The sequence below is a fragment of the Brachyistius frenatus genome, unplaced genomic scaffold (genome assembly GCF_029030835.1).
Source record: "Brachyistius frenatus isolate BFR_SWC_R1_liver_20210118 unplaced genomic scaffold, ASM2903083v1 Contig_4, whole genome shotgun sequence".
Lineage (NCBI taxonomy): Eukaryota > Metazoa > Chordata > Actinopteri > Embiotocidae > Brachyistius > Brachyistius frenatus.
Window position 1 is genome coordinate 2,868,195 of NW_027210603.1, and position 25,095 is coordinate 2,893,289.

Consider the following 25,095-nt stretch of genomic DNA (forward strand, 5'->3'; position numbering starts at 1 on the left):
CTGTAAAAGCTGGTTAAATAAAATAACTAGAATAGAAATAGTGGCTGGGATTCTGTAAATTACCCTGTTTTGTCTTTTTCACGTGAACAAGTCAAGATAAAGACTACATCACAATCATGCAAACCAGACTGGAGCGATCACAATAATTATGTTATATGAGGCTATTGACCGGTAAAGACCATTCAAAATTATCCAAAAAAAATTCACGACTCAGGTTTATTATGCATCATTTGGAGCCCATTTTCCTCAATTAAATATATCCCATATGGTCTAGCGGTTAGGATTCCTGGTTTTCACCCAGGCGGCCCGGGTTCAACTCCCGGTATGGGAATGAGGTTTTGAGCTAAAACTCAATAAATAGATCAATAAAACTAAACCTACCCTACCTGATATTGGTCACAACCATCATAACCCTGGTGGACAACTGTGTTTCAGCATGTCGTAGCAGCTGACAGCCACTCAGTGTCCTCATTCAGTTGAATTAGTAGATCAGCGACCAGCTGCTTACTTTAACTAAATGTTGGAAGCAGTGTTTGCATTATAGTGTACTTTCAAACGTGTTTTGTATGATGCGTGAAAAAAAACGGATGTTCCTAAGTATCTTCCTAAGATTTTCCATTAAAACATACTGCATTCAGAACTCAGAACTCACCTCTGGCAAAATCCATCACACAACAATAACACCGTTGTCTGTTTTCTTGTTTGTTTAAATATAAAAAAAACTTTGCACTACTGTTTAGTTAGTTTTAATTTAATTATTCTATTTTATTCAATTTATTGTATATACTGTGCATTTTTATATTTAATATTTTTTACTGTTATTTTATTACTTTCCTGTATCTATAAATACTGCTGTAGCGAAAAAGAAAAAAATTCCCTTTGGGGATTAATAAAGTAACTATCTATCTATCTATCTATCTAAAGCAAACTAAATCTGAGTGCATTGAAAATGTCTCGCGTACAGTAAAAACACTGGGATATGAGTAACTGTATCTGCCAACATTAAAGGCTACCATTGCATTACAGATGATGTGTGCAACATCTTTTTTTTGTTGCTTGTTGCAAGCATGCACGATATTGGATGTTGTGCCGATATCCGATATGCTGATATACACTGCTTAAAAAAATAAAGGGAACACTTAAACAACACAATGTAACTCCAAGTCATCACACTTCTGGGAAATCAACCTGTCCAGTTAGGAAGCAACACTGATTGTGAATCAATTTCACCTGCTGTTGTGCAGATGGAACAGACAACAGGTAGAAATGAGATGCAATTATCAAGACAACCCTATAAAGGAACGGTTCTGCAGGTGGTGACCACAGACCATTTCTCTGTCCTCATCCTTTCTGGATGATTTTTGGTCCCTTTTGCATTTTGCCAGTGCCCTCACCACTAGAGGTAGCATGAGGTGTCTACAACCCACAGAAGTTGCTCAGGTAGTGCAGCTCATCCAGGATGGCACATCAATCCACGCTGTGGCAAGAAGGTTTGCTGTGTCTGTCAGCACAGTGTCAAGAGCACGGAGGAGATACCGGGAGACAGGCCGGTCCACCAGGAGACGTGGAGGGGGACGTAGGAGGACAACAACGCAGCAGCGGGACCGCTATCTGCTCATTTGTGCAAGGAGGAACAGGAGGAGCACCACCAGAGCCCTACAAAATGACCTCCAACAGGCCACTAATGTGCATGTTTTTGCTCAAACTGTCAGAAACAGACTCCATGAGGGTGGTACGAGGGCCCGACGTCCACAAGTGGGGCCTGTGCTTACAGCCCAACACTGTGCAGAGCGATTGGCATTTGCCAGAGAACACCAAGATTGGCAGTTTCTCCATCGGCGCCCTGCGGTCTTCACGGATGAGAGCAGGTTCACACTGAGCACATGTGACAGACGTGACAGAGTCTGGAGACGCCGTGGAGAACGTTCTGCTGCCTGCAGCATCCTCCAGCGTGACCGGTTTGGCGGTGGGTCAGCGATGGTCTGGGGAGGCATTTCTTTGGAGGGCCGCACAGCCCTCCATGTGCTAGCCAGAGGTACCCTGACTGCCATTAGGTACCAGGATGAGATCCTCAGACCCGTTGAAGACCACATGCTGGTGCAGTGGGCCCTGGGTTCCTTCTGATGCATGACAATGCTCGGCCTCATGTGGCTGGAGTGTGTCAGCAGTTCCTGCGTGATGAAGGCATTGATGCTATGGACCGGCCCGCCCGTTCCCCAGACCTGAACCTAATCCAGCACATCTGGGACACCGTGTCTTGTTCCATCCACCAACGCCACGTCGCACAACAGACTGTCCAGGAGTTGCTTTGATCCAGGTCTGGGAGGAGATCCCTCAGGAGAACATCCATCGTCTCATCAGGAGCATGCCCAGGCGTTGTAGGGAGTGCATACAGGCACGTGGAGGCCTCATTTTGACTTGTCTTGAGGAATTTCCACAGAAGTTGGATCAGCCTGTGATCTGATTTTTCCACTTTTATTTTGAGTATGATTCTGAATCCAGACCTCCATGAGATAATGATTTTGATTTCCATTGATCATTCTTATGTTATTTTGTTCTCAACACATTCCATTAAATGTAATGAATAAAGATTTTCAACTGGAATATTTCATTCATTGAGATCTAGGATGTGTTGTTTAAGTGTTCCCTTTATTTATTTGATTGCAGATGCTGATACTGGTAGTTACAACTATACACACATATTTTATTGTTATTTTACAAATTTGTCATGATATGGAACCTTAATATAAGCAATACAATTGGTAGTGCGATGTGACGCCTCCTTGCATGACTGACACAAATTTTAAAACCTTAATCAGCCGATACCAATGACATGTAAATATTATCAGGCATTACAAGCAGGTTGATGGGTGTGGAGCCAATTCGCTTACTTTGAAGTGGTGTAAGAAAATGATCATTTATTGTAAGATTTGGATGAAACTTTTAATTAAAAAAATGTACTGTCATATACATTTTGTAAAAAGAAAAGAAAAAAATACTGCATTTGCATTTTGAACGAATATTGGTGAAGTATAATTAGGCTGTGAATAACACGTTATCATGTCTCCACTGCAGAAAAGTAATCCTATACCACTGCCAGTAGATTAATGCCATTTAATTTATCATGTGTAACTTTGTCATCCATATGACACAACCAGGGGAGCGCAGTAGAGTTAGATGCTGTAGTGTAATAAGTGAAGTGAGGGGTTTTGTGGGAGGAGGGGTCCCGGCTGGTGTCAGGTTTCGTCTCCGGGGTGGGATCCATTCTGTTCGGGCTTGTTTTGGTTCTGTGTCGGAGTCCTAACGCGGCGCTGCGTGATGCATCTCTTCAGACACTGAAATCCGACTAAATAAAGTCCTGCTGCAGTGGCGGGTACACAAACAGGACGTCTTTTCTGCAGGGCTCACTGACACGGATCCGTACGCTTTCAACTGTCAACATGAGGAGCGAGAGGGAGGACGTCATTTTTCAGGCTCTCCTGTTAATCTACAGTGAGTAGGATGGAGTTAAACACTGGTTTGCTTTTGTTACATTAAGTTTTGTGCATTAAGTATGATAATATCATTTCATCATTTTAAAAGTCAGCCTCTGATTCTGTTTCCACAAACACATCAAGATAAGTAGACTCTTCTTCTCTGAAATAACTTCTTCTTTTTTTTCTTGCACTGGATGATGATTTTAAAGTTTTTTAATTATTCACGTTTGAATACATTTTCGGATATGTTGTTATTCACTCGACCATCTCCAGGCTCATATTAAAGCCAGACTCTGCTTTCCTCCCAGCTTCACATTCGATACACTCACATTCCTGTCAGATTAGTATCACAGAGTCAGATCCTAACAAATCAGGACGGTGTATGAATTTGTTTAAAATCAATGCGCATTGTTTCCAAGGGAAGTTTCTGTTCCTGCTCCACTGACCAGAGAGAGAGAGAGAGAGAGATCGACCCTTCTACCATCAGAAACACATTTTTAACGCAACACCCTGCATGCAGTCTGACTAAATCTGTTTAAGTGATTACTCGTTCTACTCTTTCTGTTTCAGTCCCTGTGGCCTGCTTCTTCACTGCAGGTATACCTCTTAGTATGTACGCAGTTGTAATTCATATCTGTTTATGTCTCCTCTGAGATTTTGTGAGCACTAAAACCTCTGCACCTCTCTGTCCTCCAGTCTCATGTCAGTCCGACAGCAGCAGCAGTGTGGTGGTGGCAGGTTATAACCTGAGCGCCCCGGCTGGCTCCAGGATGGTGCTGCAGTGTGTGAGTGGCCGCATGGTGTGGACCAGGGACGGGGTGAGGGACAGACAGAGGGTGGTCCACTGGGACATGTACCGGGCTTATCCGGACTACGCCATGGAGAGGGTGGTGGACATGTTCTCGGCAGGAGACCAGAGGATCTACAACTCCTACAATCTGGGCAGGGTCGGCCTCAGTCCCAAAGCCTTCAAGGATGGAAACTTCTCCCTGGTCATCAAAGGTCACATTCCCTGTCTTTGACTTTGGGTTGCTTACATTTCTCTGTTTGCTTTTATGTGATTTCCATAACTGACCTCATTAATGGGACCAAACTGCTGATTGTATCGTCCATTGTCCCTTTTCTCAGATCATACATTTAGATTTTAATGTCAGTCTGGTACTGTCCATCAGTTTCAGTCCACACAGCATGTAATCAAAGTCAAAAAGAAGAGAGAAACTTAATAAGACAGGCCAGTGGGCATGAAATTGCATCATTGCCACAGTAATGAGGTTAAAATCGAGGACTGCTGAGGAAATTGGTGGTAATCAAACCAAATCCTGACACATCTTTACTCACATCAGGCCTCATTTTCTGGCGTGTGCTGTGTGCCTTTGCTTTTCTCCCAAATGTTTGATCTTGTAAAAGTGTACACTCTTATGATGGTACCGGAGGTGGTCTTGGTTTCAGGAGAGGTGGATGACTTCAATCATGAGGCACACAGGCAGGCCTGCTGTTTTAAAAAGCACAATTGTTGGTGTCTGTGGTTGTGGGAAAATCCAGCAATCAGCGGTTGTTGTTTTTTAAGTGAATCTTAAACAGCAACCTGTCTGATTTAAAAAATCATACATTTGACACAATTCCCCACAGAATCAGATAACTTGACATGACATGAGTAATTTTCCAACAGTAAAACCTAAAAAGTTCCATCAGAGCTTCACAAACACGTAAACTGGCCAGTAAGGAATATGTTTTAAACTAAACAGCATTAATCTGCAAATAATGTCAAAAACTAAACCCGCAACTGTCTAATCAATCTAAAAGGCTTTGGATGGCACAAATGTGAAGTATGTATGCTGATCTACTCTATATCAACTTGTACAGTTTCCTAAGTGACTATGACTTCCAGCATGATTGACGTGACGTCATTTGTTGTGTCTCTGCATGTGGTGACAGATGTGACGATGAACGACAGAGGGCTGTACTCCTGTAACCTCCATCATCTCTACTGCCATCTGTATGAGACACTCAGAATCCAACTCAATGTCACCAAATCACGTATGTACCACTGGAACTATAATCAGTATTACTCCACAAACATCCTCTGCACACAACTGACTTAGTTTGTCTTATTGTTGTTGTTTTAAACCATAAAGGCCGTAAAGAACAGCGCTACTGGGATGGACAGAAGGCCGTGTACGTGGTGCTGCTCGGGAGCACCGTGGTGCTGCCGTGCATCAACCGGCGCGCTGTGTGGACAGACTGGAGCGAGGAGGAGGAGGACCAGCAGGTGTGTGCGCATGTCTCCTCTGACAGACCAGTCTGAGCTCAGAGTTACTTGTAAATGTGACGAATTACATTATATTGGCTGTGTTTGGTGGCCTCTAGGTGGTCCACTGGGACCGTCAGTCCCCAGGAGTCCGCCATGACCGCGCTGACCGGCTGGTGGACCTTTACGCATCGGGGGAGCAGCGAAGCTACGGGCCCCTGTTCCTCCAGAGGAAGATGAACATTAGCAATCAAGCCTTCGCAGAGGGAGACTTCTCACTTACCATATGGGATCTGCAGGTGTGTATGTCTGAGCATGTGAACAGATAAACAGCAAAGTACACATTGTAAAAATACGCTGCTATGGAAAGAAGTACAGTTCCCGTAATGCTTTTAAATGAGTGTGCCCATGCACTATGAACAATAGGCATTTACAAAAATTGTGTGTTTGTGTGCGTGTGTATATGTACTGTATAGTGTTTTCAGAACACATGGAGCTTTCATTAGTAGTGCAGCTCCCGGCAGGGCAAACTTTATCGCTCCATTGGGAAAATGTAGTTGGCAACCACAATAAGCTGAGCAATAACTTCAATGAAAAAAAAAAAAAAAAAAAAAGGAAAACAGTTGTTGTCACTTGTTACAAGATCAAGCAGAGACAGGTTTACAGCCATATTTTAGGGAATCTTAAAGGCCCCAGTGGTTTGTAATAGAACTCAGAAATCAGGATATTTAGGTCACATCAGGAGGCTTTTGTCATTTACAGGCACTTAAAATAATAATAATAATAATTCAGGCAAGAATAAAAAGCTTTCTACTTTAGTGTGTATAATCTTGTATAACTCGGTCACAGTAACACCAATAGTGACTCTGACTGTTGGGGATAAAACTTAAAGAGTGTTTCCTTTCAAAAGAGACCGACCTCATGCTTATACTACAAATGGTTCAAGAACGGCTTTCATCTTACTTTGGGTCTGCCTTGTTTTATGCTAATTTTTTTTTTACTGGAAGCATAAATAAGCCGATTCTTGAGTCAGTGTACTTACTTTCCACCACTGCTCATGTTGCTGTGCAATCCTCTCCAGTGTTTTTTTTTGGTGCTTTATACATGATGATGTATCCTACGTGTGTGTTTTGAAAGCCTTCGGACCAGGGGAGGTATTCCTGCCACCTCCATCATCATTACTGCGGTCTACACGAGAGAAGAGAGTTTCAGGTCACAGTGGAGCCGCCACTGATTCAGACCACCGAGCTGGCCAAAGCACTGCCCAGCGAAGACAAAGGTTGACACACACTCACACACACACACAGTCTCTCTTCCTGCCTATAGTTAAAGGTCAGTGAGTGCTTTAGCAGAGATGCTGTTTTATGACTTCGTGGATTTGAACTATCAATTAGGAGAAATAACGCACACACACACAGTCACACACATCTGTTCTTCCCTTCACTCTTCCCCTCCGTGCTGTCTTGTTTTGTCCTCATTCGTCTTGCTGTGTCTCCCCTCGGGCTCTCCAAACAGCAGAGCAGCAGTAGAAGAAGAAGAAATGAAAGGCGTGGGTGAAGAATCCCATTCCTCTCTGAAGTTTTCTGTTCAGTTCATGAGAGAATTTTTTTTTTTGCACTGTCAGCTTATCTGACGCCAGACCCCTGAAACCACACACACACACATGCACACTCACTCACACACATGCACACTCACTCACACACATGCACACTCACTCACACACGAAACCCTACAAGTCTCACCCTCATCGCCTTTCACCTTCTTTCATCTACTTTTTCACACTCCTAGAATGTGTGAAGTTGTCTATATAAGGCTGTTTTATTTTATCCACTGTCCTCCCTGCTGGTCTGTTAGTTTCTCATCTCTCAGTTGTTTAGCTCAGATTCCTCTGCCTGAAAAGCTCTTTCACTGGGTGCATATTAGGAAAAGAGAAAAGAAAAGAGAGACGCGGGGTGGAGGGGCTTGATTGGCATGTCAGCGCTGCCAGCTGCCTACCTCAAATTCTTTGATGATGAGAGAGTTTCTGGTGCATGTGTCTGTTTTTCCAGTAGGTAACTGAAGCAAAGCCGATAATGGCGGACGTATCAATGTGGGAAAATCATTGAGAGAGGTTTAGAAAATGAGAAAGTCCATCTGTGTGTGTGTGTGTGTGTGTGTGTGTGTGTGTGTGTGTGTGTGTGTGTGTGTGTGTGTGTGTGTGTGTGTGTGTGTGAGAGTGCGCCAAGAAGACCGATCTCATTTCAGTGGAATCTCTCGTCTTTTGGACTGAAATCCAGCGCTGCCCACACAATTAATCCTTCACTCCCCGAGCTGTAATAATACAGTAGGATTGTAGCATGGGAATGGTGCTGGTTAGGATTGCGCTGATGTATCTCCAGAGTTTGTACGTGTTCTCCCTCTTTCCTCTCAGACAGGACAGTATGCAGCACTGTGTCGTGTTATCTGTCTTGTTCTGCCCTCTCTGACTGTCTGCTGCCCTGTTGACTTTGGCTTGCTCTTCGCATTCTGCAGAAGTTTCCCTCTTACTTTCGTCTCGGCTCTGTCCTGTTTTTTTTTCTTCCTCTTTTGATGATCCCACATACTCAGGTTTGTATATTTTCAGCACGTTCCTTTCATTTCTCCATCCCCCCTCCGCCTTCACTATAGATAAAGAAAGATAAATCTTTTCTGAATTTTATAGACAAGAACGAGAAGAGTGCTTCATCTGCACGGCAGCTGGCCACACAGAGAAAGTTCAACCAGATGGGGGCAGGCGCTGAGGAATCAGGGTTTTCAGATGGAGATATAAAAGGAGAAAAAGAAGTAAGGGGGGAGAGGAGTTTGTTGATGAAGTAGGGAAGAGGAAATGTAGGTCAAGCTCTCTTTCCCTCCCATCGCAGTTATTTCTCTGCACTTTGGGACAAGGAGACACAGTTTGAACACAAACACACATGTTCTCATGTCAGGAGAGGAAAGCTTGAAACTTATTTGGGAATCAAAAGATTTGTAATGGTTTTTTTTTTTCATGTGCTGAAAGTGTTTGGGATCCCACGGTGAAGCCTTGTCTAGCTTCATTTTGCGAAGGAGGCCTCTGGAGGAAAATCTCACCGTCGTCTTCCTCTCCCTCGGCTCTCCTCCTCTGTTCCGTTCTGTCCTTCCTTCACTCCTCCTGCTCATCGCTTTTTCTGTGTTTTACTGCCAGGAAAAGTAAATCACAGCATGACACTCAGTCTGGATCTCATTTTGGCTCAAATATGTTGAGTCTGAGGTCCACAGCTGCTTCTTGCCTTCCACTTTTTCTTTTTTTCTAACCCTAAATAAAACCAGGTTTTCCTTCGTCCTCTCAACACTCAGCACTACCACACCAATCATCTCATGCTGATCCACTAATTATTTCTCACTTCCCTAATGTGTCGGCCAGTTTGTGCAGCGAGGAAGTGCACATGCATGTGCAGCCATGCAGCCAAATGCACACACTGATAATCATCGTTGTGCGGCTTGGAGAGGACTTAGTGCCATGTGTTAGTGCCATTACATGTAGCCTACTGCTGCAAACACACATTAAACACAAACTGCTGAATGCCCTGGGAACAAAGACCAAAGGGGATTGAAGGAGAACGTTACATTGTTTCTGACTTTTAAAGGGAATTATTTCAAACTCCACAAAGCCATGAAGTGTTACTCATGAGGCTCTGATCTTGTTTGGTACATCTATCAATCCTCATGATAAGAGAAAAGGGGAAGAACAGAGGAAACCCAGTGCTGACTGCTGCGACTTTTGTACCACTCAGACACCGCTAAGGTTGAGTCACCGCGAGTCATCACCGTAATCCTGCCCGAGCAAAGGCACCACTTTCTCATGCCATTGGGCTACGTCCTCACCACCTTCCTGCTCCTGGCGTTCGTCATCCTCATCATCATCCTCATCACGCGACGATGTCGAACCAAAGGTCTGAACTGCAGCTTCCTGTTCCACTATAGACTTTGAATTTCTTAATCTCATCACATCTTTTTGTGTTTTCAGAGTTCTATCCTCAGGCATCCATGAGGTGAGTCCGGACAACAACAACACCACACACACACACACACACACACACACACACACACACACACACACACACACTGATGTGTCCCTCTCGCTGTGATAGGTCCAGCAGAAGTCAGAGCAGCTCCGATGAGTTTGAGATGGACGTCACCGAGGTGAACGCGTGCAGTCGGGAGGAGAGAAGATTCGGTGAGTTAGAAGAAAGAGTGGATTGTAAATACACACTCGCTGTCTTTCTCATCTCGACTCTCTCCTGTGTTTAGACTACAAGAACAACCTACTGAAAGAAAAGGTCCACGTGAACACTCAGCCTAAAGTTATTGATCTTGACAAAGGTATGCACGCACCCACACGCAAAAGTCAGCTGTCATGAATTACCTCCTCAGCCTCCGCCAATTTGTCTTCGCTTCATGCAGAGATGCAGAAGTTTTCAAAGTGAGACGACGAGGAAGAAACTGGAGTCACTGGCTGGTCCAGAGGCTGCGCTCCAAACTAAACACCTCCACGCTGCCCGCCGTCCTGGCAGGAGAGACGCCACAGGGAGAAGATCAGCGTTTGTTGGGAAAAACACTAAAAACAGGTCTTGTGTTGTCAGATGTGTCAGTATTAGATGAACACACAGGAGAGAATTTGTAGTTGTTGTTTCCGTCACTGTGCCACCCTGAGGGGAATCCTAACCAAGCCTCGACCGCTATATGATGGACAAATGTGTTCACACTCTTGAGTTCAATAAAACTGACTCAGTTGTAATTGAGTGAATATGAATTATCTGTATCAAAAATGTAACAAAATGCTTGTTTGTTTTTTTTTGGGGGGGGGGTTCACTTTGTTTACTCCCTTTTTCTTTTTGGCTTAACTGACTGGACTGAAGCACCGCTGCAGTGTTGCTGTCAGTGTGTCCTGCTTCCTAAAGCTTGAATTAACAGTATGTTATCTGACCATTAAAGCAGTGGATGTGAGAATGTTTTATATTAATGCTCAGACTATACATTTGTGGAATGTTCCTTTTTTGTTGTTTTAATATCACACATTAATGCAATTTTTTGTGAACTGAATGTGCATGGAGGAAATCTTTGGCCTTTTTTTTTCTTTTTTTTTCCACGGAAGGCACGCTGACTCATCATACCTGTAGTCAGACAGGCTGATGAAGGACAGCTCTGTTCAATTCAAGTCATGACACAATAACCGGACCCTGAAACTAAAGCAGCAGTCAGACCAGCTGCCACTTATGCCTCTTTTGCATTTCTGAGTTAATCATGCTGCCCTCATCCGGTTGTTAAATGTAGTTAAAAGTGTGTTTTGTTCTCTTGTTTTGTGTCAGTCGACATTTTTCCCAGGTCATGTGCGCCCCCTTGTGTGGGAACCACTTTCCTACTTGCTGTATTAGATGTGAAGCGCACTATAAACTCGAAATAAAATCTGCTGTGGCTTTCTTTCGTTACCCAACTTTTTATTGATCTTCATGTGGCACTCCTTTATGCTTCATAACAACTTACCTGCCTATAGAGGATCTGTATTTGTACCGCTAATCCAGTAAAAAAAAATATATAAAACTGAAAAAAAGAAAAAGAAAAATGCGGTTTTGCAGTTTTTGGATTTGCCTATCACCAGTCTAAAAAGTATAAATGCAACTTTAGAAACTCATTTAGTAGAAAGGGAATATTCCATCACATCTGATTCCTTACTATTAAAAATTGCAAAGGAACCGATGGGCTTTTAAGCTGTCTAATGTTTCTAATGTCTCTGGTAGTAGATATCAGCTATTATGTTTTTATTTTTTATTTTGTTGTGCTCAGCATAATCATGCCTTAAGTACATGTTAGGTCATAGCTCATTTATTCATTCCTCTGTGTCACAAACAAACAGTCCCTGAATTCAAGACAAATGGCTTTTTATACACTTCGTGAAATTTGTTTTGTGTACATTTTCTATAAAATACATGTAACTGTAATATACTTTCGATCTAAAAACGGTAGAAAACCCTGGTCAGTCTTGCACTGTTGGACAACGGTGCTGAAGGAAGCAGCTCCTTCATTTGTACACATTCACAAGCTCACCCGCGACCTGAATCCAGTACAAGAAGAGTGACGACATTCACAGAACTATAGTGGGTTAGTCGGCTTCTCACTATCTTGCTCTCCCTTTCTCTCTTTCTGACCACACACACACACACACACACACACACACACACACACACACACACACACACACACACACACACACACACACACACACACACACACACACACACACACACACACACACAGCTAGAGTCACATAGACAGCCACAGAGGCTATGAGGAAATTCATTCAGTAAGCAAACACGAGAGCAGCGGATATTTGGGGCCACGCTGTGAGTGTTCAGAATCAGAGGGATAATACAGGTAACGGAGAATGCTGAGCAGGCGGGGGACTGGGTGGAGAAAGGACTTGCAACAGGGAGTTTTAAGCAATGAGCTGAACTCGTATCCTCGAACTAATTTCAATTTGAAATGATCCACATGTTTGCTGTTGTTCATGAGTCAAAAGAACACAAGAGCCGACGCTCTGGACAAAACGAAACCAACCTATAGAATAAGAGAATACACTCCAAAAATTGTAACGCAAAAGATTTGAATCTGAACATTTCAAAGAGAAAGCAGAAAATGTGTCTTTGTGCACGTCAGGATAAAAAGAAGATGAATCATATGTCAATCATGGTAAGTTTTTACACCACTGAAGGAGTAGATGTGGTACACATTTACTGTACAATCTGCACTCCACCTCGCTGGAGAAGAGTCTGCCGTGTTTGGGAACTCAAACTGGGCCGATGCCATCTTTGTCTTCTCGCCCAGCCACAACTGTTCTGCCGAGCGTGCGTGTGTGTGCGCGTGTGTATATGTGTGTGTGTGTGTGTGTGTGTGTGTGTGTGTGTGTGTGTGTGTGTGTGTGTGTGTGTGTGTGTGTGTGTGTGTGTGTGTGTGTGTGTGTGTGTGTGTGTGTACAAAGTTCTCGAGTTGAGGGGCACCAGCAGAGGGACTCTCCTCATATATATTGGGCCCCTGGCAGCTCACGGTGCCAAAGGATCTGGATAACTACAACCTACACCCCCTCCGAGGGTTCTATTAACACAAAAAGAGGAGAGGAATAATATTCATGGTCCGATAAAGACAGTCACATTAACTGACTGAAAGAAAATGCCAGTAAAATGCCCGTCTCTCGCCTCGTCTCTTCCTCAGGGTCTTGGTCCAGCCTCTGTTAACTTTACAAAACATGTTAAAGTTTAGACTAAAGCACAGGGGTCCCCCTGGTCAGAAGAGATGCATGGTGGTAGTTGCTGAGGTTTCTGACAGGGGTGGTTCTCTGTGAGCTGGATGGCGGTTGCTTTGGGGCTCCGGGGCTCTTTTAAGTGTCAACCACACGTCCGATGAGGTCCTGCTGAGGGGCCTGCAGGGGTGACGAGCTGTCCGGCATAGGAGGGTGAGGGGAGTGGGCCATGCCTGCACCTGAGCTACAGGTCACACAACCCTGGAAGACACAGAAAAGATGGTGAACATGTGGTCCGTGTGCGCCACAGAAAAGGAATACATCCGCTGTGAGTGTGTACTTTCAGATCCATGTCACACCTGTGTGTCTACTTCCGGTGGGAGGGTCTGATGTTTGATCCAGGGATGCACCTCGGCCAGCTCGCCTTTTTGCTCCTTGGTGAACCAGGGCTGGAGGGGCTGAAGAACTTGAAGCTTCTCCCTATCTTCTGCCAACACCTCGTTCTGGTCCCTGTGGAACGAGGAGGACAAGCCAGAGGACGCAGAAGATAAGTCAAAGAAATGCATCATATTATTCTACTCTACTGGCCTGAACATAAGTCAGCACAGGATTATGTCGACTCAACACTTTGCCGCGTTAGACCAGGTTGGAGAAATAGCAAAGATGGCAATGCTTAAATCATGGGAACCGAGGCGGAGTCATCAAATAACTGTAAAACAATCACACGGTGTCAGAGAATGTCATTATAATAATGTTAAGGACAAAAACCCCATCTTGATAAATTTGTCTTGAAAATGAGGATCTTTGAGCAGGAACAAAACAGGCTGCTTTAAAGAGCTAAAACCTCAAACACGTTTCTGACTTTCAGCGCTTGAAAAGATGTGTCTTCACTATTATCTCACTTTCGTTCAGCTGAAAGTTTCTGAAATCACAAAAACACCAATTCTGATTGGCTTAGCCAAGATATTTTCATTTCACTATGTTTCACTATTCAGCTACAAAGGATAGGTCAAAGGTCCAACTACTGACGAAGTGGGAGAGTAATGCTGCACTGGGGTGTACAGATTGGGTTTCTGGCCGCACTTCAGTCCGTTATGCCAAAGCAGATGTTTCCCAACAGCTGTTAAAGGCTTTAATAAGACAGATTTTCTCTTTTGTTTATTATTAGCAACAATAGAAACAGGAGGTGTATATGCGTGTACCTGGTGTGAATCTGGTACGTCATCATGACGTGCTCCGGTGTGTGCTGGATCATGCTCCACAGGGAGTTCTCCACCCGAGTGTCGAAGGGGTGTTGGTGCTCTGCCGGGTCTTCCTGGCTCTTACGAGTTTTGCGCGACGTGTCTGACGAATCGTTGCTGGCAAAGTATTTGCTGCTGTTGCTGCTGCCTGTAACCCAGAGACAGCTCTGCATTAGTCACTGTCAACTCAACTGTTAACTGCACGCCAGCGTTCAATTGTCCTGAACTGCAGTGTTTGATCTCATTGTTGTACTCATTTGTAATGTTATTTGTAGTGTAGTACGTAGCATTTAGAAGCGCTGCATACTTGAGAAATGAGAAATTCTGCAGCTGTAGACACAGAATGTAAAACAAGATCATATTAACCAGACTGTCAAGTACACACACGTTTCACAAGTACTGTCATGGAAAAAACATGTTTGTGTCTGCTTTCCTTATGTGTGTAGGTTTTCTTTCTCACCAGTATGCGAGGTGGAGGTTCCGTTGGAGCCGGAGCCAGATCCAGATCCCAGCGAGCCTCTAGACTCCCCTGATCCGGACCCCGAGGCGTTGGAGCCCGTCCCCGACCTGGCGTCCTCCTGCATCAGCAGGTCCAGCAGCTCACTGGACGTAGACTGGGCATCGTGGTTGCCAGACACACTGGGGGCATCACCCTGGACAAGGCAAAGGTTTACAAGTCAGAAGAACTGTTTATGTATGAGACACGAGGTGAAGTTTTGACAGGCAACATCAGACTCACCTGATCTGCATGATGTTCATGGAGGCTCTCGGCGTGGTTGTGCCCGGTGCCGCTCTGCTTTTCATTCGGCTTGGGCAGCTCCTCCTGCAGCAGGTTGAGCTGCAGCGGAGAACTTGAACGAGAGCTGGAGAATAAAGCCCGAGGCTCCGCTGCTTCCTCCTCCTCTCCGACAGAGGAGCTGGGTCTCGGAGAGCCGAGCAAAAGGCCTGGGGATGTCTGAGTGTGAGGGCCAGGCTCGGCTTGGATCTGAGGCTGAAAGAAGGGGATGCTGCCGGGGGCATAGCTTGTCATGGTGATGGGAGCCTGAGCAGGCGGTGGGAAAATAGACGGATAATCTGGAGTGAAAGTTGGATAGTTGGGCAGTATGACAGCCATGACTGGAGCCACGTAAGGGTTGAAGCTCTGGGCTAAAGCCATTTGCTGCAGGTTGTGAAAGTTCTGGATATTCTGCAAATTTTGAATGGGCTCCATCTGGATCGGTTGCATGCCTGGCAGACTCTGAGCCGTTTGCATGATGTAGCTGAGCTGGTCAGGAGGCTGCGGCACCACAGGATCTGTTCCAGCCAGCTGTTGGGGTCTGGGTGGTTGCTCTGAGCCGGGCTTCCCCATGACGGGGAAGAATGGCACCTGGGGTGGGGATGTTTGGCTGTAGGGGGCCCCCATGTGGGGCTGGGAGGACTCTGAGGAGGGCCAGGAGGAATTGGGGACACGGCGAGGGGGGCCAGGTGGAGAGGCGTAGCTGTCTGTGGAACCCTGGGGTTTGGCTCGCTTGTGTCTGGGCTTTCCTCTTCGAGGGCGGTTCCAGCCTCCAGCGCTCACCGGTCGTAGGTAGTCTCCTGTAGCAAGACGGAATACGTTTGATCTGGTATTCAAGTGTCCCTTCAAAAACTTCATCCAGCTTCCTCTAAATCAGCTACCTTACTACACAAACATGCACATACCTGGGTGGTGGGAGTGAGCCATGGAGCTGTTGTCCAGCTGCAGGTAGGAGCTGTAGGGGCTCTGAAGGATGTGATGGCGGAATCGATCCACGTACTCCTGCTCCTCCTTCTGGGTGTGAGCTGACAGCACCTCCTTGGTGAGACCCATAAACTTGGGTTCCTCTGTGGCAGGGCTCGGGGCTGGACGGACCAGGGTCTGAGCAGCATCAGCTGGCTCGCTGCCCATCGGAGCATCTTCCAGTGCTGTGGCCTCTGTGAGAAAACAGACGGACCAAAATAAGGACATTTTACACTTAACCTTTACTTCCTGTGCAACATTTTTCAGAGAATAAGGTTTGAAGCTTTTATAAATATAGAAAAATAATATTACACTGACTATCGATTGGTTACCAGATACTTGCTTCTTAATAATCAATGAGTTTACATCAAACAGTAAGTTTGTTAACATGTAAGATCCACAGAACAGCTGCACACACCGATGTTAGGGCATGTTTATGTACCTGACTCCGGCCGTGGCACGTGGACGATGGTGCTGCTGTACGAGCACTGGCTGGTGACCGAGACGACACTCATGGCCTTGGTGGACATGGTGATGTCTGTAAGAGGCGCCCCGACTACGGCTGCAGCTTTGGGACCCACTGACACCTCGCTGTCCAACACCACCACTAGGAAGGGAAGGGAGGACAAGAGACAAATATTACACTTTTACCCAAACACTGTCTTGGGTGGACGTCATTTAATTAGTTCCTGTGCACCCGTTTTATTTTGAGAGTTGCTAATAGTTCTTTCACAGAAGTTTGCGCTAATTTCTGTCCTGTCTGCTCTCCTGTGCTCTCTGTGTGTTTGAGCTCTCAAGGCTGTGCGTGTTTTTACCATCTGAACTGGTCTGAGCTGCATCGGTAGCTCCTACGGGTTTGTCGTCTTCTGAGGTAGAGGAGGATGAAGAAGAGGTGGCCAGGGAACGAGATTCACTCTTCCGCTTAAGTGCTGGACCGGTACAGCTCTCCAAATATCTGGAGCACACAATGACCCCAAACACACACACATGGACACACGATAAATAACATGATAGACACTGGGCGCTGCAGTATGAAAAAAATATGTGTCCTGGGACCAGACGATGCCGCTGCCCCTCCCCCCACACCTGATGATGTTATCCACACAGTTAATTTGCTGATAGGAGGGAATGTGCGTTTGCTTCCTGCTTTCTTCAGGATCTCCGATCTTAGGGTTGGAGGCTGCGGGGGGCAGAGGTGCTGCGGGAATAAAGGGCCATTTAAGCCAATATCAAAATATCTGCCAAGTTAAAAACATGTGTGGTCATGTTTTGTATTTACTATGTAAGCGAATGGATTACCTGCAGCAGGTTTGACAAGAAGTGCAATTTTGTGGCTGGAATCCAGATATGCCTGCTGGCCCCAACTCTTCACTCTGTTCACATCAGCACAGATCTGCTGCAAAGTCATCTGCAAAAACACACACGATGCATCAGGATAATTAACCTTGGAAGAAGAGTTGCAGAACTGCGCAGGAAACAACGGGCTTCTCGGTTGGTGATTTCACTGTGGCGTCTCACCGGTTCCCGGTGCGAGTCCTCCCACAGATTACCATTGCTGTCACTCGAAGAAGCTACGCTGATGTAGTGCTCGTGAGAGCCGTTGCTTCCCAAGCTACCGTAACCACTGGAGCCATTGTTGTGGACCGGCTGTGGAGGAGAGACACAAAGATGTGAAGATACAGAACTCTGATGTACACAAACACACACAGGTAGGAAAAACACCACAGTAAAGATCATTGTAGGTGTGTTTGATTTACATTTGACTAGGAGGTATTAACACCACCGACTTGGAAAGAAGTGACTGTAAGTGTTCTTTTAAAAGTGTGTCTTTTATTTGGATCCAGATATGACAAAATATCCAAATATTTGATCCTTTCTAAAACAGTGTCTTTTAATAAAGATGACATACTGACAGTTATATATATAAAAAAGTATTATAACAGCAAATAAAACTGACATTGTGTTGTCATCTTTGTAATTTAAAAAAATAAATGAGATTCGTGAAAAAAGGAAAAGTAGTAAGTATTCATTATACCTTCAAATCAGCAGATTAAGTACCCATGATTAGAATATCCACAGGAAGATATAAGTTTGGACTGGTGTTTGCTTATCAAATTGTGAGGGGGATAATCATACCAACATCTGAAGAGCTCTCTTAAAGCCTTCAGAAAAAAGGATATGGATAACGTCAAACTGGTAAGGCAAAAATCCTCTACATGTAGCAGATGTACATGTAGATTTCAACCACCTGCCAGTGTATCCTGAATAGGCCTGTTTAATGTTTATGACTGTTTAATGCCAAAAGAAGTCTTTTCTGTCTAGAAGTTGACGTTGAACCAAAAGAGAACCCTCGATGGAAATTTGCATGCCGAAGAAGGGCAGGTACCCAAAACGTCAATGCAGTGCATGAATATAAATGATTTCAATTAGAGTGATTGACTTTCTTGTTAATTTTCCCAGGAATAAAATAATCACCTGCAAGAAAAGCTTATAAATCTTTGCTTGGAGATCTTTAATTTCCTCATGAGTGACAGGGACGTACTCCTTTGTCTGAGCAGCAAACACATCCTCATTCAGTGGACTCCTACAGACAAAGACAACAGCGCAGTGAAGTCATCTTTAATATCAGCTCGTTTAATTAAATGCATTTTCTTAGAAATAAAAAGATCACCACTTTCACACCTGGCCCTCCACCTTGACACCCCTATCTGTCTGTGTGTGGTTCTAATTTTGCGAGGACACTTTTTGCCAACTTACGTCCTGACTTTGTGGCGTCCGATGATGAAGGCCACCTTGCGGCTCCAAGGGTTGATGAAGCTAGACCAGCTGGTGTCCAAGGTGATGTAGTCTCCATTTTGACAGCGCAGACGCACTGGAGAGTGTTCGAATGGGGGCTGGCCCGCATACTTCAGCACTATGCAAGGTATGAAGAGATAAAAGTTGAAATAACGCACTGGAAGCAAAACCTGGTGAAACTTCAGCAAATTGTTTGTTTGATCTACTGATTATTGGATTCATTTTTCTTAACAGTTAAGTATCCTAAATGTTGAAAAATAATGAAAAATTCCTATTTCAGTCAAGATTTCTTCCTCGTTGAGAAACACCTTTCGAACTAACCTTTGCGGTGCATTGACAGAATGAGGGGACGGTCCTCTGGGTGAATGCACGTCAGCAACGATGTGCCAATCAGATCTTGAGGAAGGTATCCAAGCAAAGGCACAGCCCTGTGGATGGGAACCATCCAATTAGCTTTGTCAACACACAGTATAATGTGATTGCGCACATGTTTGTGCGTGTGTGTGTGTATTGACCTGTCATCAACTTCCAAGAACACACAGCCCGGGGAATGTGTTGTGGTGAAGATGCGTTTGTCCATGGGGATCCGAGGTGCTGCATTAATGAATCATAAACATCAGGACTATGTAACATGCTCTAAATATGCCTCTGCAAACTGATGAGTGCACAGCATGAGGAAGAAGATGTAGTGCTTTTCTTTTCTTTTTTTTAGGTCTTTTGCAAAAAGTCCTCATAAACATGAAATTCAGATGGATATATTTTTTTTATAGAAATAAACAAAAGTTGCCTGTCTACACAAAAAAAGTTTTTCTTTATTATTTATTGGGAAGGGTAGGTCGCGTGATAATAATCATACCTTCATATCCAGAGATGATGCGTTCAGCCAGCACCAGGCAGCACGGCTCCTCCTCCTTCCCGCTGTTTCCTGTTCCCTGCATCTTCAGCAGGTAAGGTGTTATCCGAAATGGGTTGTAACGCATCTCACCCTCACGATCCTTCCCACCCCTGAGACAAATTGTGAAGTTTTCATTTCCATTGCGATACCATGTGAAAAAAGGTAATGGAAAAAAAAATTATAATATGGAAAACACTAAAATATGTATTGCTGCACATGATGTTAATAAGCTCTCTATTACACTATTATACAAGTCAATTTGATCTATTAACACTTAAAGACTAAAATAAGGAGGAATTCTATACAAATAAATCTGAGTGATTTTTCTCTCAGTCCAATGGGATTGACAAGATGCCTTGAAAGGTTTTACTGACACCCACTGGTAGACATTGGTAACTGCAGGCAATTTCTTTTTTATTTTCTGGAACAAGGTGTGAAATTATTTTTTTTCTATGATAGATTCTGTAAAGTCACTTATGGATTGGAGGCCTGGGACAGGAAAGTTTGATAATGGAATTGAGAATAAGGAAAAATACTGACCTGATTCTGCAGAAGAAGGACTTGACCTGGGCACAATCAAACAGAACCCCTGCTGCAGAGACAAAGACCAGAGAGAATTTAAAGGGTTGTCTGTATTATGGTTCTTTAAATTAGATGTTTTACAGAATACCCAGTTAGACACAAAAATGCACACAAGATTTAAATTAAGTCAAAAAGGTGTTTTACAAACACTGTAATAAATTCAATTACAGAGTAAGCTTTAACCAAATATAATCTAAAAATCTAACAAAATGAAAATAATATGTGCAAAACAGACAAATGTCAAATAAAATGTCAAGTCTGAAGAAAGACAAAAAACATTTATTCCTGTTTACAATCACTTACTTATTACGTTAAGAAATTACCAATGTGTATAGGAAGTATCAAAAAGGTAACATTTAAAATGTATTATTGCAGCACCAAAAGGTGCAGTGCACCTAAATAATGTCTTGATGCATCAAAGTTAGGCGCACCAGTGCAACTAATGTAAAAATATCTTCAGCCTTGACTACTGTATGTTATTATGTGTGTTTAAGACACATAACATTCTGGCATTTTTCCTGTAAACATACCAAAACAAAGCACGAGCACAAAAAAAATAACATGACGTAAAAAGAAACTTAGGAAATAAACAAAACAAAAATATGTGATGTGATCTTAACGTGATGTTGTGTCCAAAAAAAATTACAAAGTACACACCTGTGTGCGAGTTGCTCCACGGTGGCAAATGTGGCTGTGCCGTGTGTGAATAGAAGACATTCACATCTTGGTGGAAGAGCAGCTCCACAAACTTGGCGGACTCCAGAAACTTCCTCTTGCAGCACAGGATGCTGGGAGCCTGCTCCGACGCGTGCAGCACGCAGCCGCTCGACAGGGAGAAAACCATCAGGAAGGAATCCTACACACAGACACGGAGAGACCAACGCACGCACACGTAGAAAGTCACGCACACAAGCGAGCCGAGTCACAGACACACACAACGCCGTAAACGCACATACACTCAGACACCCGCTCGGGCGTGAGGCAAAAATAATCGGACACGTGCACATGATGTTTGCTTCTTTAAAGACTGTCCACGCATGCCATGGAGCACTGAATCAATATAAAAAAAAATAAAAAAGGATGCAAGAACAGCTCACGACAAATCCTCAGACGGTGTTTGTGCTTGTGTGCGTGATTGTGTGCATACCGTGTTTTTAAGGGTGTGCTCAGAGGTGACTCTCTCGAGCTCCTCCAGGGTGCAAACGGTGGCATCCCTCCTCTCATCCTGCCCATTCTGCATCAGCAGCTTGTAGTATTCACTGTTGGCTGCAGACGGCAACACAAACAGACCAAACAAATAAATGAGTCTTCAAACTACAAGGTTTTCTGAGGCTCCACGTCTACGGTGGTCTGGTTTAGGCTACCTTGCACTTGCTTGACACAGTTGAGCGCGTAATGTAAGGCATCCACAGTGCTGGCTTTGCTGCGGCAGCGTTTGTCCGACGGAAGCCTCTTTTTCATCTCGGCCACTGTGATCATCACCTGTCTGTGGGCACGCCCTCTGCCACCGCCCACGTTCTCACTGCTACACACAGTCAGAGATGCCATTCAAACACATCCAGGTCACACAGAGAAGACAACACGGTAGATTTGTCACGCAGTTCGTTCAGTGCACGCAGTACAGTATAAAATTAAAAAAAAAAAAAAAAATTCACGAGCATCTGAGATCGATTTTGTCAGTTATCCTAAATAGCGCTTCATTTTATGGTTTCTATTATTTTCATCATTATATTGTCACCGTTATCACCAGATGGAAAAAGGGAACGTTTTTAGAACTTTTTTTTTTTGTGTTAAAATGGTTTGACATCTTCAGCATCAGCTGTTGAATGGCACAACAATCAAAAGCAATTTTGTCAGAGAATAAAACCCGGGGGACAAATAACAAAATAAAAGGCCGTGCTGTTCTGAAAGACAGCCACAAGTAACTCAGTGCACTGCAGCTGGATTACCAGAATCCAAGAAAAAACACTTTAATACAAATTTGATTTTACTTCCATCGCTCTGGTTTTTTTTTCCAGCTGTTCTAGTCAAAGTAGTCAAAGCCTCTGAACACTGCAACATCGCTTTAAAAAAAATAAAAAAAAAAAAAAAAACTTCAGTGGCGTTAACACGGGTATATCATCTAAAATGGATTGTATTTATTAGAAGAGAAAAGAAAGGTGAATGATTAAGTTACAACCAATAATAAATATGTCTACATATTCATCACAGCTCAACTTTGACAATACCTCGTGCAAAACACTGTAGCGACATCACAGGCACACTGAGGTTCATTTTGATCTGCAAAAATAGTCAGGGCACGTCCAACCGAGCTCGTACCTCTTGGTTGAAGCCGAGGTGGACCCCGTGGCGCTGCCTGGGCTGTGGTTGGCTGAGCAGGAGAGATCATGTGAGCCACTTGTCATCTGCTCGTCTTCCCGCCCCCCCTCTCCGCTCTCCTCTCTCCTGAGGCTCTCCGACTGCCCCCGTCTGCCCTGCTGCCTCGACGACACCGTCTCCTCCCGTCCGCCTTCGGGCATGGCTGAAGACAACGCGGGCTCCTCCCTACCTGGACCACTGTTGCCTCCCGGCATCACTGCACTTTGATCGCACATCAGTAGTAGTTTCTCCAGTTACAGTGGGAGGTAGAAGTCTTCATATGTTCAACAGGAAGGAGATGAGTTCCATGTGTTAACAATAAATGAAGCTTCATTCAGTCACTGAACAATGCTGGATGGGATTGACTGTCTTGAGCACTGCAAGATAAGAGGAAACAAAAAGAGATGATAAGAAATAGAATCAGAATCAAGTTTGATAGTTTCTGAGCTGTGGGACCACTGAGCCTGGAAAAATTAATCTATCTGAGGCAGGCGGGGTGGAATTCTTCTTTTTTAATCTGGCACATTCATTCCCTTGGACTCACAGACGAATTCATTGGATTATGCCAATCAATGGTCAGAGATATCAGAGGAATCCCTCCCATTCTTGTGTAATTCGATATCTTAGGAACCTCTTCAGGGAATTTCAAAAAATTTGCCTCAAACATTCACTTGGAACATAATGTTCTACAAAAACCCTTTTCTGGCCATTAATCAATACGACAGCAGTGGAACAGAAGGGGACACTGTGCCCATATTTCACTATTAGTCACAATAATCCATCAAGACACTGTGGCGATTGTATAGATATTCTGTGCTGTTAGGATTGAAGATGTGAGTGAAGCATCCATGTTTTAAAATTGATAGCTTCTTTGCAATACCAAAATATATAAGTTCGGACAGATATGGATGTAAACTACAACTTAAAGATGTTAGCAGAGGCATAATTCCACAAGGCAGTAATAATTAATTTTGCAAATGTGAAAAAACACAATCTGCCTTATTATGTAATACTATTGGACCATCTGTCCATTACGCTGACTCACTGCTTTGTGACTCACTCCCATCATCCACAATCTACAGCACATTTCATCCGTCAATACTGCTGAGAACAGGTACAGCTGTGTCAGTCATTACACACCACCAGGAACACAATAACAATGTGATACTCTGTTGTGTAATAGCTGCAAGTCAAACAGAAGGGACTCGTGTATTTAAAAGTTTGTGACCCCGCCTATATGGCCTTCAGGTTAGACACAATATTTTCACATTGTTCTTGTTTAAATCCTGTATTTATTTATTTTTAAACCAAATTCAAAACAACATTACAAAGGAAACTGATGGCAATGTATTTGCCTTCTGACTGCCTTTGGCCAGGTCTTTTTTTCACTGATTTTAATGAGAATAATGTGCAAACTCAAACTGCAGCTGCCACCACGTCCACATGGCAGTAAGACAAGACAAGAGGCCGAGAGGCAAATGCGGGAGCCAGTGAAAATATCCTGCCTCGCTCATCGGGTTGTCACAGCAGCGTTACATAACCGGTCTGCTCAATTCAGCTTAGTGCATTAATGACGGTGCTATTACTTGAGACAATACACCTGCACTGACACGTAACTCACAGCCACAAACACATGATTACCGCGGTGTCCGTACAGTTTGAGCTTAATTATGCAGCACATAAACATGCTCAGCCACCTTGTTGCTCTGTGCTCCGCCCCCTCCCTCCCTCCCTCCCTCCGCCACACACACACACACACACACACACACACACACACACACACACACACACACACACACACACACACACACACACACACACACACACACACACACACACACACACACACACACACACACACCTCAGAGAGGAAAAGTGTGTTATGCTAAAACTCCTGGTAATTAATATAAAATACTCATTTTAGAGGCTATAGTTTGTGAAGTGCTTTTAATTATTTATTCCACTCTCGTTGATATAAATGGAGTGAACTAGATAATAGTTCACTCCATTAACCCTCGTGTTGTCCTTGGATCAAATGACCCGCAGCTGTGTTCAACCAAGTTCTGTTTTATTTTCATATTTTTTGGGATCGTTGGTGACAAGGAGGCTGTGAGGGTTTCTTTAAAGAATGATGACTAATGATCCCAAAAAAATATAAAAATATAGAAATAAAATAGAACTTGGTTGAACACAGCTGCGGGTCATTTTGACCTGAGGACAACAGGAGGGTTAATAGCATCACCAATGATGATTATAGCATCACCAACTACATCCTCCTAAAAGGCCATATATCTAAATCAATACATCTTTAAAATATGATCTATTCATGTTTTGTTTTTTTTTACAGTGGTAACGGTCTGTATTCATCAGTAATGTTTGCAGGCATGTAAATTTTAACCGGTCGTACATAAAGTTGATTTTTAATCTATGAATTATGCTGTGGAATTGCCTATAGGCACAAAACAAAAAAATACTGAGTGAATGGGGCTTT

General features: G+C 43.9%; 2 protein-coding genes and 1 non-coding gene across 5 annotated transcripts; 2 read left to right on the forward strand and 1 right to left on the reverse strand.

Moving 5' to 3' along the window:
* The first annotated feature begins 259 nt into the window (after window positions 1–259).
* On the forward strand, window positions 260–331 carry trnae-uuc (transfer RNA glutamic acid (anticodon UUC)). Its single transcript has one exon. It is a non-coding gene; the product is annotated as a tRNA-Glu (tRNA).
* A 2,930-nt stretch (window positions 332–3,261) lies between these two features.
* On the forward strand, window positions 3,262–10,552 carry LOC138627875 (matrix remodeling-associated protein 8-like). 2 transcript variants are annotated; one of them, XM_069710511.1, is made up of 12 exons: window positions 3,262–3,492; window positions 4,047–4,073; window positions 4,173–4,478; window positions 5,412–5,513; window positions 5,612–5,745; window positions 5,844–6,023; window positions 6,862–7,003; window positions 9,495–9,653; window positions 9,728–9,752; window positions 9,852–9,937; window positions 10,012–10,083; window positions 10,165–10,552. In XM_069710511.1, exons 1-12 carry the CDS (start codon window positions 3,441–3,443, stop codon window positions 10,185–10,187), a joined length of 1,308 nt encoding a protein of 435 aa, XP_069566612.1. In that variant the 5' UTR covers window positions 3,262–3,440; the 3' UTR covers window positions 10,188–10,552. The 2 variants fall into 2 exon arrangements, with proteins under 2 accessions (XP_069566612.1, XP_069566621.1); XM_069710520.1 differs by lacking the exon at window positions 9,495–9,653.
* A 1,015-nt stretch (window positions 10,553–11,567) lies between these two features.
* per3 (period circadian clock 3) lies at window positions 11,568–23,000 on the reverse strand. Of its 2 annotated transcripts, none has more exons than XM_069710462.1 (21): window positions 22,566–23,000; window positions 21,611–21,771; window positions 21,394–21,512; window positions 20,904–21,102; window positions 20,205–20,256; window positions 19,626–19,774; window positions 19,285–19,363; window positions 19,091–19,197; window positions 18,731–18,887; window positions 18,449–18,557; window positions 17,492–17,620; window positions 17,273–17,381; window positions 17,060–17,171; window positions 16,789–16,928; window positions 16,416–16,580; window positions 15,916–16,167; window positions 14,975–15,810; window positions 14,696–14,888; window positions 14,197–14,383; window positions 13,354–13,504; window positions 11,568–13,255 (listed from the first exon to the last, which is right to left on the reverse strand). In XM_069710462.1, the coding sequence occupies exons 1-21, from the start codon at window positions 22,838–22,840 to the stop codon at window positions 13,133–13,135; spliced, it is 3,804 nt and encodes a 1,267-aa protein (XP_069566563.1). In that variant the 5' UTR covers window positions 22,841–23,000; the 3' UTR covers window positions 11,568–13,132. The 2 variants fall into 2 exon arrangements, with proteins under 2 accessions (XP_069566563.1, XP_069566570.1); XM_069710469.1 differs by lacking the exon at window positions 11,568–13,255 and adding an exon at window positions 14,543–14,565 and having other exon boundaries at window positions 13,417–13,504.
* Between the last annotated feature and the right edge of the window lie 2,095 nt (window positions 23,001–25,095).

Coding starts and splice junctions, on each gene's coding strand:
- LOC138627875 (XM_069710511.1), top strand. CDS start 3,441: ATGAGGAGCGAGAGGGAGGACGTCATTTTTCAGGCTCTCCTGTTAATC. Junction 3,493..4,046: donor GGCTCTCCTGTTAATCTACA/GTGAGTAGGATG, acceptor TTTCTGTTTCAG/TCCCTGTGGCCTGCTTCTTC. Junction 9,654..9,727: donor GCGACGATGTCGAACCAAAG/GTCTGAACTGCA, acceptor TTGTGTTTTCAG/AGTTCTATCCTCAGGCATCC.
- per3 (XM_069710462.1), bottom strand. CDS start 22,840: ATGTGCGATCAAAGTGCAGTGATGCCGGGAGGCAACAGTGGTCCAGGT. Junction 19,775..20,204: donor TCCTTCTTCTGCAGAATCAG/GTCAGTATTTTT, acceptor AATTTGTCTCAG/GGGTGGGAAGGATCGTGAGG. Junction 14,889..14,974: donor ATGAACATCATGCAGATCAG/GTGAGTCTGATG, acceptor TGCCTTGTCCAG/GGTGATGCCCCCAGTGTGTC.